The 15,244-nt window shown below is 42.6% G+C and overlaps 1 protein-coding gene across 1 annotated transcript in view; it reads right to left on the reverse strand.

Annotated features, from left to right (window-relative positions):
- Positions 1–14,278, reverse strand: part of spen (spen family transcriptional repressor) — an 89,910-nt gene extending 75,632 nt beyond the window's left edge. The window contains exons 1-2 of the mRNA XM_084333760.1: positions 14,098–14,278; positions 10,817–11,137 (exon numbers count right to left, since the gene is read on the reverse strand). Of these exons, the coding sequence (XP_084189886.1) occupies positions 10,817–11,137; positions 14,098–14,180 (404 nt within the window). The 5' untranslated portion in view covers positions 14,181–14,278. The remainder of the gene's footprint in view (positions 1–10,816; positions 11,138–14,097) is intronic.
- Positions 14,279–15,244: the final 966 nt, after the last annotated feature.

Raw genomic sequence — 15,244 nt, forward strand, 5'->3', positions numbered from 1 at the left:
GTTGCTTTGGTTGATAATATTAATTAATTTCATTGATAATAGTGCTGGAATTTCATTTTCTAATAAATATGCATGATCAAGTTCAACGTGTGCTTTTATTGTGAAAAAATATCCTAAATAAAATGGGGTTGTGGTATAAAAAGGTTTGAGAACCCCTGATGTAAACAATTGCATGACCAAAGAAAACTATGAGAAACTATGTTCTATGAGGTAGGACATGTATTCAGCTTGTAGACTATATAACAATAGGAAATTGTCCATTTGAGTGGAAATGTGAATGCAAACAAAAGAGTTGTTCATCGTTTACAATAAAAACTTTTTTTAAAGTGATAATTTACAATAGTGGTGCCCGCTGGCCGCGATCGGCACGCCTCCGTGTTTTCAATACATTTCCCATGAGCGTCTTTACTCTGGTCACATTTCGTTCTTTTTTTCCAGGCAGACTTTCAGCAGAGTGAATTCTTGGGTTTCTTGGTGGTCGAGGTTGGTTTCTCTGTTAATTTGTTTTCCCATTGTTGCAGAAAATACCCCACGTTGCATTCACAAAGAAACCATCATGCTTGGTTTGTTCTAGGGATATGTCTGGTATCGCGAGAAGGCTAACCAGACCACTCGAGGCTATAGCCGCGAAAGTGAGTGGTCTGTTGAAGCGCCAGTTGTCACAGTTTGTTCTGTATACTCTCCAGAACTTAATTAATTGAATTGATTGAAAAATTACATATTGCCGCTTAAAATTTTGCCTGAAGTTTGCGACCAGGGCACGAAATTTACTTTGACTCACCGGCCAGTGGCGGGTAGATGGGAAGAATCTACCCGCCAAGCATATTTCTTACCTGCCACATTTTTTTTGATTACATTTTTTTATTTTTATTTTATATAATTTTCTTTATAAAATATATATATTATATAATCATACTTGTAGTTGTATTATCTGCGAGACATCGCCACCACGCAACAAGTCAAAATGCTCGCTATCTGCAAACAGCTCCACTGTCTGTGTGTACGGAGCTGTACAGTGCGATCATCTCGTCGCAAATTGCCCCCTAATCTGGCCGGTTGCGAGTGGAAAATATCATCTGGGGGCAAGCTTGCGAGTAGTGATTGCAACCCTTCATTCGCATTTCACTCATAAATTAATCCATACAAATTGGATAAAACATTAGCCTACAACCAGGGCATAATGTTGCGGTTGTAATTTCATTAGACAGACCAGCGCGGACCTTTAATAACATGCAATTTGATTGACACGAGCAATGGGCTAACGTTAGCTGCTATCCACGGTATGCATTAGGATTATGCTAAGCTAACTAGCGTTAGCTGCTGCTAACCCTGGACACCAGTCAAAGCGGACTCCACAACACCATTCGGGAGGAAAGGGGGTGGGTTATATTGACAACGCTTGACAACAGAAGTTTAAACATAACTTCATATTTATTGGTTATTCGTTTCTGTTACTGTATATCATCCACTTTCCATCTCCGTCTGTTAAACGCTTCCTGTTTACATTAGAGTGTGACGTCATCACCTACGGCAACTTAGACGAACAAAACGCGAACCTGGAACAAAACCCGGGGGGGGGGGGGGGGCTGGCTCTCTCATTCGTTCTCGCCCCCTCTCTCGCTCTGATTGATTGAAAACTTTATTAACAGATTGCAGAATGGGTACAATACAGTACAGCTCTCTCTACATTCAATGATTTAAAGTAGCCAAACGTTACAGACAGTATAAATACTAACTGGATAGTTGATGATAAACATTTAATTTCATTATCTGAAATATTCTAAAATCATTAAGTCTGCTATAAGCCATTATCCCTTTGTGTGTGTGATTATTATTTCTCACAGTAGTGTGTGTGTATATATATGTGTGTGTGTGTTTGGCTAAAGTGGATGGAAAACACAGTACTGTGCAAAAAGAAGGCACCCAAAAGTTTTTATATAAATGGTCTTAGATGTAAATAAATTTTTTATTAGTGTGTCAGTAGACTACTCTTAGTACATTTTCATTAAATTATTTTTTAAAGCATCTTCATGGTTTAATAATGCAAACATATGTTGCAGGGACTTATTATAATCATCATATTGGCGTGACTGTATGCATCAAAGGGTTAAATCAAGCATTTTTAAGTGCTTTAGAGGAAATGTCAAAATATTGCGATATATATCGTGTATCGTGATATGGCCAAAAAAGATTGCGATATCATTTAGAGGCCATATCGCCCAGCCCTACTATAATGGTAAAATAGTTATTTAAAAATGTGCCCCTAAAAAATATTCTTTGCCCCTAAATTTCTCATTTAGGGGCAAGTGTGCCCCTAGTGAAAAAGCTTAGCGTACAGCCCTGTGTGTGTATACTCGAGTAGCCTCCAGCTCCAGTAAGGATTCTCCGGCTCTGCAGCTGGGCCCTATACTCTACATTCAGCAGCATGCAAGGATTCTCCGGCGCTGCAGCTGGATGCATCTCCGTCTGAGTCGCGTAGTTGATGATGTCACACACAGACTAAGATGTCAACAGAACACACGGAGCCTGGTGGATGCATGAAGCGATATAAATAAACCAATAGCCAATATATGTGAAGTTATCTTTGAACCCCTGTTGTCAAGCCTCGTTAATATAACCCCTTTCCTCACTAATGGAACTGGTTTTGTGGACTCGCTGACGGTGCTTTGAGCGTTTCCAGGATTAGCAGCTAACGCTAATTAGCTTAGCGTAGTTAGCTCCCTACAGTGCAAGCAGGCGCCACGGGCAGTCAGGACAGAAGAGTAGTGGATGTGACATCGGTAAACAAGCCACAAATTAGGCCTGTCGTAAGACCAAAACACAATGTAGTTTTAATTATTTTATATGACTATTTTGTGACCCGCCAAATGGCGGACAGACCTCTCAGTGGCACACGCCAAACCTAAAATCTGGTCGCAAATGGCGGGTGGCGGGCTCTAGTTTCGGGCCCTGTTTGAGACCCTTAAAAAGAAATTGTGAAATTATTTTCTTTCCCGTCAACAAAGCAACCAATGCCCCTCAATACATTTGAATGTGATCATTTAGGTGTACAGTACTCACCATCAGAATACTCAACAAGCACAGTATGATATGTAGTTGACTTTTGAGTGTTTCGTTGTTCAGTCCCTGAAGGTTCAAAGACAATATACCGTAATTCCTCCAATAGTAACCGGGTCTCAAATACAAGCTGGGTCTCTATTAATGGCCGGGTGCGCTCTTGAGCTAAGCAATTATAAGCCGGCCTCCTCCTAATACAAGCCGGGTTACTAATATACTGAGCTGCATACTGAGCTAGTTACTTGATTTCACTTTGAAAACGTTGAAATGACCAGTGACCACCTGTAATTGCACTGTTTACTATTTCATACAGTACTTGGTTTCAATAAATGAACCCAGTACATTTTACTGGGTTCAAACTGACACAAAATGTTGATTTATTCATTTATGATCCGTTTGAAAATTTGAAATATAGGCCTCCCTCTTATACAGGCCTCCTCCTAATACAAGCCTGGTACCCGCTACAGTTGAAACAAATACAAGCCGGGGTTACTATTAGAGGAATTACGGTATATATCATCACCCTCCTGTGACTATAAGTACAGATAAATGCAATTAGTCAATTTTTTCTTTATTTCTGATTTCTCCATTGACTTCCACAGTACTGGTAAGAATGATAAATAAAGTAATCATATATAAAGTTTATGTAAATGTTACCAATTACCTTTTGTGCCCTAACCTGTGTTTTACAATGTTCACCTGATATTAGGGTTGCCCCTATGTTTTTTGCCACAGATACCAATCACTGATTGTCTATGAGCAGTGGTGCGTTGGTGATTTCATACCTGGTTGCACTGTGTTTTAATGACGCCACGTGCGCATAAATGTCCCCTTGCGTGCGCACAGACAATGCCTAATTGCCTCTAGGAATGGAATGTAACACATTTCATTCACAAGTTGTGTGTGAATGTATGGGAGGACGTATTTGAACACACCTGTGCAAAGTAGCCAGGTGGGTACTTGGCGAGTTGGCGCATCAGTCGAGTGCAGCGCATTCCTGTGTGCACATCCGTGCGTGTGTGCTTCTGCTCACAGAGCCGGTTGCTCGGCGTGCAACCCCGTCCCATGACCAACGCACCCCTGTCTATGAGCCATATCGGCCGATACAGATCGTTTTTAGTTTTGTTATAGCAGCTGGCAGTATTATACTGTAGGTCTAACACAGGCACTCAAAGTCCGGACTTCGGTCCGGACTTCGGTCCAGACCGAACCACAACAGTCTCTGGACTCTGAGCAAATTATTAGGGCTGACCCCTATTAGTCAAATAGTCGACTAATCGATCGAAAGGAGCTGGAGTCGACTGCCAACCTCTTAGTCGAATACAAATAAAATATATATATTATAAAACATTTTATCATTCTTTCCAAAAGAAAATAGGCCTAGAAGCGTGGCTAACGCTAATGGCACACATACCAGAGGCTAACTGCCTAAGAAAACAGGCACAGAGGCACTGAAAGAGGATTTCACCACTAATGAACACACTAAGGGGGCTTTCTCACTGCCATTCGGGGTCGAACCAGCTCCGCTCCGTCCTCGTTCCGTCCTTGGGTGCGAACTTCCCCCCTCCCTCTCCCCCCTCTAGTTTGTGTACACACTGCAGTCTTGGTGAGCTCCCGGTTTTGTTTACGGTTTGAGCGTGTAAGCTTGCCGTAGGCGATGATGTCACGCTCGAACGTCAACACAGGAAGAGTTGGACACACGGTGGTGGAAACTGGATGCCCAATATAAAGAAACAAATATGAAGTTATATTTGAACCTCTGTTGTCAAGCCTTGTCAATATAACCCACCCCCTTTTCTCACAAATGGAACTGGTGTCGTGGAGTCCGCTATGAGCGTTTTCCAGGGTTAACGCTAAGCTAAGTTAACGCTAGTTAGCTTAGCCTATTTATTACTAGTTAGCAGCTAACATTAGCCCATTGCTCGCATCAATTATATTGCATGTCATTGATCTACCGGTCGATCACGGCCGACTGGTTGGGCACCACTGGTCTATAGAAATAAATGCATTCGAACAAGAAACCAATGTATAGTAGACATAGCAATGGCAAAAAGAGTTGCTAGGCCTAATGCGAGCCAGGGAAGTCTTCAACCCCTTCAGTGACTGCGATGTGCAAGCCAGGGGCTTTATATCCGATATATTTCGGACCCACCCTGAGCTTTTAAGCAGTGTTTGGTGGTCCAAATGAGCCTGGCTACTATGGAGCTGCGTATTCAAAAGCCCTTGACTTGCACATCGCAGTCACGGCTAGGAAGTCTTGTGCTTTGTAACTTGGCTTCATGTTTTCATCCACTGAGCCGTGAGGCTCAACATGCTTGTTTGGTTGAGGTCTGAACTCGCCAAATTGACCATAAATATAGTTTTTGTGGGTATTGTCCAGTTGTTGCTGTATGTTTTTATCTGCCCAAAATTCAAGCAAGCATGAAAGCATTACAGTAATGACGTTGTGTGTCAGCTAGTTGATACAGCAAGCCTCTCCTGTGTTTTGGTACAAGCTCGTACACCACGCCCCCCACTCCCACTGGCGCGCACCCGGAACCACCTATTTCAGCGGTCCAGGTTTGGAGCGAATCAGCGTCCCCGGGGACGGGGACGGGGGGGGCGTTCTCAGTAGGACGGACACACCCTTTTCTGGTGCGATCGGGCTGTGATTCGACCCCGAATGGTTAGTGAGAAAGCCCCCTAAGACTAGACAAATATCAAGATGTATCCATCAGTGGACCAATTGCATGCTTTTGCAGAGGACAAGAAACCTTCCGTCAGACATTAAGCACCCCCACAGCCAGGGGTGCAGTGCTGGACAAACGCGGTCAAACGGCGTGTGGCCTTCGTCACTGAGGCCGAAGTGCGCGCATCCTATTATTATGCAAAGTCTAGGTGATAAAATGACTCGTCGCGCCACTTATCACCTAGACTTTGCATAATAATAGGATACCGACAACCAAATACAAGCCCTGTAGGTGTGGTGGGGGGTTGCTTGATCTCCCGACTTCACTGGAAGGATGAGACAAGGTGTATCATCTGTTTTGTGCGCAACAGAGGGAACATGTATGCGCGTGCGTGCGCTTGCGCGGGCGTTTGGCCTTCGCCCATATTACGACTGCATCCCTGCCCAAATGGAATGATAAAAAAAAAATTCAACTTTTCTTTTTTCAAAACAATTTTTTCATAGTCGACTAATAGTTGACTATCAGCTAATTTCGGCCAATCATAGTCGACTATCCAAATCCTTAGTCGGGGACAGCCCTACAAATGATACTTTTCATACGCATTATCTGTATTATCTGCGAGACATCGCCACAACACACACGAGTCAAAATTCTCCGCTATCTCTAATGCAAGCAGCGTCTCTGCATGTCCGACTGCTCCACTGTCTGTGTGTCTGTCTACTCTGCTTTGGTCCAATCACATTCCCCCACCCACAGTCTGCGAATCAGAGGCAGAGTAGGGCGGGTCTTCACGGAATGCTTGTCGTCTCTTCAGCGAGTTGGGGCTCGCTCAATGTGAGAGAGTAGTCCGTCTCGTCCAGCCCTATGAATTTCATGACTTTTCTTGTGATCGCCTTAGCCTTCTGACTATCACGGTTATACGCACAGGTGTTCTCTCGTTTTGGTTCTTAATCTGCTTTTTACTCCGCGGTAAGCTTAACGAACTCTCCATGCTCCTCTGGGTGATGGGACTTCAAGTGTCTTATTAAATTTGTTGCGTTTAAACTTTTTACATTGCTTCCCCCACGAGGTATTTTATCCTGGCATACATTGCAGATGGCATTTATTGCATCCGTCTCAAGACACTTTGTAATAGTTCCACACCGCCGACATGTTTTAGGTTAGTTAACATGCGACAATGACACCAACTCCGCTAAGAATTGGCTCATGTTTTTCACGTCATCGATCGGTTTTCGCAATCGGCGACTAGAAAGCATTATCGGAATTCCCCAATCTCATATTTATACTCTATAATCCCATAGTCATTGTTCCATTTCAAATCCAATGTGGAGCACAGAGCTGAAACAACCAAACATTGTCTCACCGTCCTATGACTTACAGACTGCACTGTACATAAATACCACTTTTTATATGCATGCTAATTTCTCTTAAAATCACAAATAAGTCATTTCCTACACTCATTATAGCCTATGGAAATTAACTAAATTGCTTGAATGTGAACAAGGCTTTTGCCAATTTCTAAAAAACGACAATATTGGCAGCAAGGCTCTTTAGTGTCCTGAACGTTATTAATCAATCAAATAAAATGTCAAACCCGTCCTTGGAAAATGTTTGCCTTTAACATTTGTACGGCTGATATGAGTTTTATATTTTTGGTTTAATAAAGATAAAGATTTAATTAGCAATATTTGCCAGATTGCAACGAAAATGCAGACAAGGATTGTTCTATTGAGGTTTGGATACTTTGAGCAACATGAAGCATTTCAGAGTGTAATATTATTTCGGGGCATGCTAAAAAAGGGTGTTTCTGCTTAAATCCTTCTACCAAAAGATATTCCATTGTGCACAAGAACAAAAGACTGCCTGTACTCTGATGGATGGTGTTCTGTTAAGGAAAACAAAGAGATTGGGTGAAGGATCTCGTCTACATTACTTTCCACCACACATAAGGTACAGCACGTCTCGTCTGGACAAAAATTCAATTTGAGCTTATTTCATTTAATCATGTGTGCGCTGGATTCATGAATCTCATGTGTGGTGCGACTGTGTGCTGTGAAATTGATGGATTACCTTGACCCCTAGATGCTCTCGAAAATGCTAATTTGGCAGAGGGGATCGGCTCGCTGCTCAATAAATAGCCTTCAATTTCGCCCCACACAAAACAGGTTTTTACATTATTCATGAAGGTTAAAAAATTATTCAATGACATTGGCAGAATTTCTATCAGCGATTGATTATTAGTCTGCTGCAGAGCACGCAAAGCACATCAACTGTTTGAAGTTAAGCAAACAGCATTGAGTTGTTGTAATAATAAGGAGGACTGCTAACAGTTCATCTTATGTGGGGATCTCGTCATGTAATAAGAGTGAGATATATCTCACATATGGCGTGAATGTGTTTTTGTTCAGTGATATATGGTTTCCAGTTCATTTGTGATATTTTTATGGATTAAAACTACAGATTATTATCAAAGACAGCACCCAGTGGGTGGTTCTACATTAGATATACGCTCTTTGAGCTTTGCAAAACTCCCAATATTTCCACTGGTAAAAGAAAGAAAAGCGGCATACTACCAAGTACAAATGAAAGACTGAATACCATCCAACTGCAAGTTGAAACCCTTTGATACACTTTAAATTAGAAAGAAATCTAACAGGGGAAAAAAACTATTTAGATTGTTATGTAATTTGATTAAAATAGAATTTGGTTTCACTGTGGAAAATTAGTATATATTTTTTTTATAAATAAAAATACATAAGAAATTTGCTTTGCATTAAAACAACATTCCACAGCCCCAATCAGTATTGGCTGTTACATTAAGACAGCCTGTATATAAATAGACATTTTTCACTTTGATCTCTTGTCACATGAAAAATGCCTGCAACATGAAACTACTGAATATAGGGAGAGCAGAGGTTAGGAACTGGCCTGGGAGTGGGGGAGGGGTAAGGTGCGAGAGAGCAAGAGAAAGGAAAATGATATACATTACATGATAAAAGAACAAAGTCTGTAAATAGACAAACAAGCAGTAATAAACAAGTCTATTTACCGGCTACTGCGGTTAGTGGGAAAATGGAGAGACAGGGGTTCAAACTAGGGGGGGTTAGAGAGAACAGCTCAAATACACAGGGCAGGACATACCAACCTTTTGAGAGAGTGGTAACTTGACCTATAATTCCAAATAGGATCTAGGGAGACAGAACTTGTGAGCAGGGGTAAAAAAATAAAGTTCAGTGGGCATAAGAAAAATTGGTAGGGCTATAAAAAAAGTAATCCTCATCAGCACGGCAGACCTCAGGTGCATTTGGAGGAACAGAGTACAAAGAACAACCAGGTACTGGCCCCATCCATCTTGAAATCTGGTATGGCGGGAAAATAAGTCAATAGTAGTCCGTAAGTCTGTCCAAAAAAAATTGTGGAAGACAAATGCGCAAAAACGCGATCAATATTGCACTTTTCGTGGAGGAGGGCAATCAAATCCAGTCAGATAAATTAATAGTATCCGGAGGGCAATCTTCAATAAACAATGCTCCATTGATTCCCCAAAGGCAATGAATCTGCAGATGACAGGCTGATGAAAAATAAAAAATTAAGTCCTTTATCTTCATTTGTGCTAGTCCCGCACATCCCACTTTGATAGCACCGTTTAGTGATAAAAATACAATTGTGAATTCCATTCACAGAGGGAAGAAAATGTGGCTGAGAATCTACCAAAAGAAAGGTGCATCTCTTGGTATTAATCCAGATGTCTTGTTCATATTCAGCATTGTATTCATGCAGGGCAAAGAAATACGTGGTCGTTTTGAAGCCTGTGGATGTTCATGTCTGTAATCAATCCATAATTCTCATTCACAGGCAGAACAGCCTGCAAGCAAGCAGTGTCACAAACTAGGCTAATTCAATGGCACGCTTTTTAAAAATTCAGTTCACAGACACGGCACAATAGACTTCTGATGCTGAACGTAATTGTATCCAAGGACAAGTATAGTTCCATCTTTAGGACGGCGTGAGGTAATCCACAGACGAGAGGCAAGTAATTTCCCAAGGGCATTGGCATCAGTATTTTCCAGTCACAAATTTCCATCACTCTTCTTTGATTTTGTACGATCCAAACATAGTCCCGTGCACCGTTGTACCGCTGTGTGCCTTCATCCATGACTGTGTAAATCTCAGTCATTCAAAATTTTAAAATTAAAATAAAAAATATAATAACAAAAAATAATCAAGTCATTTGCTCACTGTTTCTGTTGACTGTATGAAGTTGCATCACCGTACCAGAGGTCTCCCAGCACTTAACCATAATGCCCTGATTTAATCCCAAACAAAACCAAAGGAGAAAAAAAATCACCAATACCTTTTAGCATGACAGAATATCCTTTTGATGGTATTAATCCAACAGAGGGGGGGTTCATATCCTGGTTAGGTTATCCACATGACTCCAGACCACGAGGGAGGCGAATACCTCCGGAAGGGGTGCTGAATAATTAAGAACCCGATTTTGACTAATCCAAATACTAGTTAGCGTCTTTAAAATGTGTGTTTTGGGTTGTTTGGTTATGTGACAATCAAGCGGGTGACATGTTAATCCACCGGAGCAGGGCACTGTAACTCCAGATTAGAGGGAATCCCAGGTAAGGCCGCTGGACCACTCTCTCTTTCTCTCACTCTCTCTCTCCCTCTCCAGCAATCTCCAATAATCCTCGGAATTTTTTTTACGATATCCAATATGCCCCGTATTTTCCACACATGATACATCCACCTCACAGATATGTTTAAGCTCACAAAGATAATCCCCAACAGCCAATTACGCTATTGCCTCAGCCTCACAAATATACATTTGTGGGGGGCGGAATGTGCATACATGCTCTCACTTACAGTATACCATGAGTTATGAATCCAAGAGCGGCGGCGACACTGAGGACTTTTGAGGGGAATTCCCTAAAAAGATTCATTCCTGCATGAACTCTCTTTTTCTCCTCTTTATCCCCCAAACAAGTAAATGAATAGATGGTGGGAGGATGCTTGGGAGGGGTGAGGCGTAACAAGTAACCAAGGTTCCCCCAGCCTTCAGAGAAACGTTGTCCACTTACCCGTCTAGTCTGCGTTCATAGCGTCCCTCTCTGCTGTGGAGGGCGGCAGGGGGCCCGTACACCGGTCCCCCTGCTGCCCTTGTGAACCCTGATACATCCCGGTTGCGAGAGCCCAGGGAGAGGCTATCGTCCAGCCCCCTCGCTGCGCTGGGTATTGTGCCCGGCTCATTGTAATCAGTGCGCAGGTCTCTGTCCCCCATCTTGTTGATTGAGTTGTGTGCCTTCTGGGCACTTTTAATGTCCACAAAATCCACAAAGGCAGCAACTCCACCCTCTGAGCCCCGTTTCGGGAGGACCTTGACACTCTCCACACGTCCATATCTAAGGGGGGGGAACAACCACGACAATGGAAGCAAGAGATTAACACACAGCATTTTAAAATGCTGCCCCCCCCCCCCCCCCACATAAGACATATTTTTCATCTTGAATAGTGATGATTATAGGAGAGGTTGGGGGGTTACTCATGTGGTACCTTCCAAGTTTGCAAGGCAACAGTAACCCGGCAACTGGACTTGAAACCATAGCGCACGGTGGGTGCTTTAATAAATGCATACATTTTCCAACAATGCCTACAGACAGGATTTTTATAAGAGGGAGGTACTCTTTGAGCTATTGAAGAGAGGGCTCTGGTGAAGTCTGGGCAGCAGCAACATAAGGACACGTGACATTTCCTGGTTCGCTGCCTGTGGGTTTTCAGTATCCAGATGCATTATGCGTTTCAAGAGCTCCTATTTGACTGTGTAGCCTATAAAGCTTTTGGCGCAAATAGCATGAAATCGCTTTTATTTTAACCAACGTAAATGCCCCCGCACGCTCTCCATTGGAAATAAAAATACGTATGCTATATTTGTGGACATGTATTTCTTTTCAATGTATAGTTTGCTTGCATTTATTAGTCAATAGCCGAGGAAATAATAACCCGTCGTGATTGATGACTGTAGCGAGATGAAATAATGAAAGGCGGTCTCCTTTATACATACGACCTTAATTGAATATTGTGTTATAAATAGACAACTATCACATTCATGGTCTATTGCTCTGTCAAGAAGTCAGAGAAAATACTTCTGCGGTTCTATTTTCGCTGTCCGAGAGAGGGGGGAGACAGACAGTAGTGTCCATACAGATATATTGGTATGCCAGTTCCCACATTGAATAGCCTCCGACGCCATTTTAGAAAGCTGTTCACACTGCTTACTCATTCTGCCGTCCCCCATCTTCAATGACTTCTATCACACATTGGTCTGTCATGCACCTGCATACGCTGACTACCTCTCGTTACATTTGTGGCTGAGGAGGCTGCTTAAAAAGGGCTGCCGCGAAACGTCCCCCCCCCCCCCTCTCTGCGTACTGTTATTATTACCACTGTTACACAAGAAGCCGACAACAATATCCACAGCAGTCAGCGTTTACGAACATTGTGCAATGTATATTAACAAAGACAAATGTTGATTCAATTAGTATGTGCCAATTTGCAACCGTAATCTAGTTTGTCAAGTTACACGGTGGACGCGAGCCATAAAAGAAAAAAAAAGGGTTTGACATATCCCAGCCCTCTGGCATATAATAATAGCGAAAGAAAGCAATGGATCAAATCAAATGTCAGTCGGCATCAGATTGGCTTTTGGAGTCATCTCTTGTGGTATTGCTGCGGGACATTTCGAATTCTATTTTTTGTTACAGACTTCCTTTGTGATTTACAGTAGTCTAATTAGTCGGTAGTCTCGAGCCGATTTCAACCGCATATAAAATAGTGTGGACCATAACAAATATGGGTATAAGCCGTCGTGTTTTTGATCAGACTCCTTCTCCTCGTGCACATACGGACAGATAGGCGGGCTATTTTTTCCTTGACAGCCGAGCCACTGCCAGCTAGCAACCAGAAGCGAGAGCGCGCAGATAACAGTAACAATAACAGGCCACACATTTTTACCGTTTACCAATGAAAATAAGAAAGCGTTCAAAAATAATTGCTGATGCACGCATTCAATTTAGATCGGTAGTTAAAAAAATGGACACCAGCTCTTTTCTATTACAGTAACTTAAAAAGGGTTTGAAAACGATTCTACTTTGCTTCTTACCGACGCCGAATTGCATTACAATTTAGGCTACATAACTACTTTCGTTGCAATTTTGGTGCATCGGTAAAGCAACTCATATTGCAACATGCAGCTGGTCAAAATACGATTGCTACAATATTGCAAAGATGATCCGCGGATAATGTCAGCCAACGCGCCGTGTACGTTGTGCAGAACGCAGCCAGTTTGCAACACTGTTGCAGTGAGGATGGCAGTGTGCTCTCGTTACCCTTTTGATATGTCATTAAATTATCAAAGTTGAATAGAGAGCTTGTAACAAAGTAGCTACCAAAGATAGTAGATACGAAAAGACAACGCATTCAAAGCAGCGCCCAGTGGGGTGGAAATGGAACAGTTCCGGTATCTTAAGTGGGCGGGACCTGTGCACTGGCGCTGTCCCTATTCGTTCAACTGCGAGATCGCTGGTATCCTACGGTGGGGAGCGGGGGGGGGGGCAGTAAACTAACCAATGCCGCGTATTGTGTAGCTCATGTGTTGAAATTACAGGAAATTACTCGGAGTCGCACAGTCTCCTTTCTGAACTATCTCTGATAGCTACAGTACTTGATGTGCAGACGAGAGTAGCGTTGGGCTAATTAACATTGTTTCAAAGAGTGCACATGTGTAGAATGAAGCCGCCAAGCCGACACAACTCCCCAGAAAGTCAAGTGTAATAATACCGGTTCACGAGAAAACACTCCCCCGTTAGTCTCAGAATCTTCCCTATGCATGCATGTCTCAACTGTAGTGCTAGCGCGATGCCAAAAAGCAAGTCCAGTTGACTCGAGTTTGTTTATTTACACCGATGGTGTGTTCTTAAAAAATATATATATATATATATAAAATAAAGCTTGTTCATAAGTTACCACGTGGGAAAGATCCTAAAAAAATCCAAGCCACGAAATGGACAGGTTTAGCTGAAATAGTTGGTGCAAAGTTAGAACCTACAACTTTGCAACCTTACCCAAAATGCCAAAAACATATAGCTTGGTTGCAGAGGTTACGGTCTCTCTCTCTCACTCAGCCGAGACTCTGTGCAATGTTGTTGGTAAGCGGGAGCTGACAGCACGGTTGCCAAATGGCAATTCGCTACACGGGGAATCTCCTGCTTCACCCTGACTTCACGAAATGTGACAGAACAGCGATGCCGACTGTGTGGACTAGTTACATTTTGTGCAAACACTTAGCGCATCAGTGTTTACTCACCGCTTGAAGTGCTCAATGATTTTCTCTTCTCGTACATTTTCGGGTAAATTTCCCACCCATAAATGTCTGGTTTCCCGGACCATACTGTGTGCTCCTGTCCCCCGATCATACAGATGCGCTTTGCTTTGTCAATTTCTTCCCATGCAAAATAAAATAGGTTGCAAAATACACGCAGCAAAATACTCCACGGAAACCCATCGACTGGTCGTTCTGACCCAATGTAACCATTAGGTTCGATCCTCGCACGCTGTTTGATTCTCTTCACTGTTAAAGCGCGATCTGGCGTCTCGTGAACGCGCTCTAAACTGTTCCCGTGACTAGGCGCGTCCCTGACACCATGCGACCTTTGGCTGTCGAAAGAATGCTTGTAGCTACCTAAAAAGATGCAGCAACCTCTCTCGCTCGTAATGAGGGGCACACAGCGCACGCGTGGCATTGTGTGTGAACTATTTTTTTCCCCTTTCCGATGAGATCGTCTTTCATTTTGCGCATGCGCGAGAAAAGACCGTTGAATGTGGGAGCTTTGACATCTGAGGAGATGCGTTGAGTTACAGCCTGGAGGATCCCCTGGCAAGTGGTATTCTACTCTAAACGAGGCATACTTTTATATGGTCTTGAATAAGTGAAATGCTTGCATGAGGTCATAATGCCTATAGGTCCGAAATTCAAGTATGAATGCAGAATGCCAATGTAGACTATACAGCCTATATGAAGTGATGGGCATTTGAATAGGCTGTGTAGCATTATTAGGCTACACAATTATTGTCAATTAGATGTAGACTACAAACTCAACCATTCCATGAGCACCCCACTTAAAACCAGTCACTTGTTCGTGGTCAGTAGAGCTTGTCCGTCTTGATGACAGAAAAATAAAATTCTTTATTCCTAAATGTCCAGCCTTGGGAGGGAGTGATCATATTCACAAATGTTGACTGGACTGCCATAAACCACATACATATTTTCAGTGGTATTCCTATTCCCCTAGAGAAGCTACCATATAGAGACGTATCCCAGTATAATGCTGTTCTATGGCTCTTATCTTTCACATAAACCAAAAACAAAACCAACTAGTAGGTTGTAAGGCAAAGGTCTGTTTATCTGAACACGGACCACCTCTGTGTTTAGTGACATTTAGTGCAGGATAAGG

Source organism: Notolepis coatsorum (assembly GCF_963971535.1).
Source record: "Notolepis coatsorum genome assembly, chromosome: 17".
Classification (NCBI taxonomy): Eukaryota; Metazoa; Chordata; class Actinopteri; order Aulopiformes; family Paralepididae; genus Notolepis; species Notolepis coatsorum.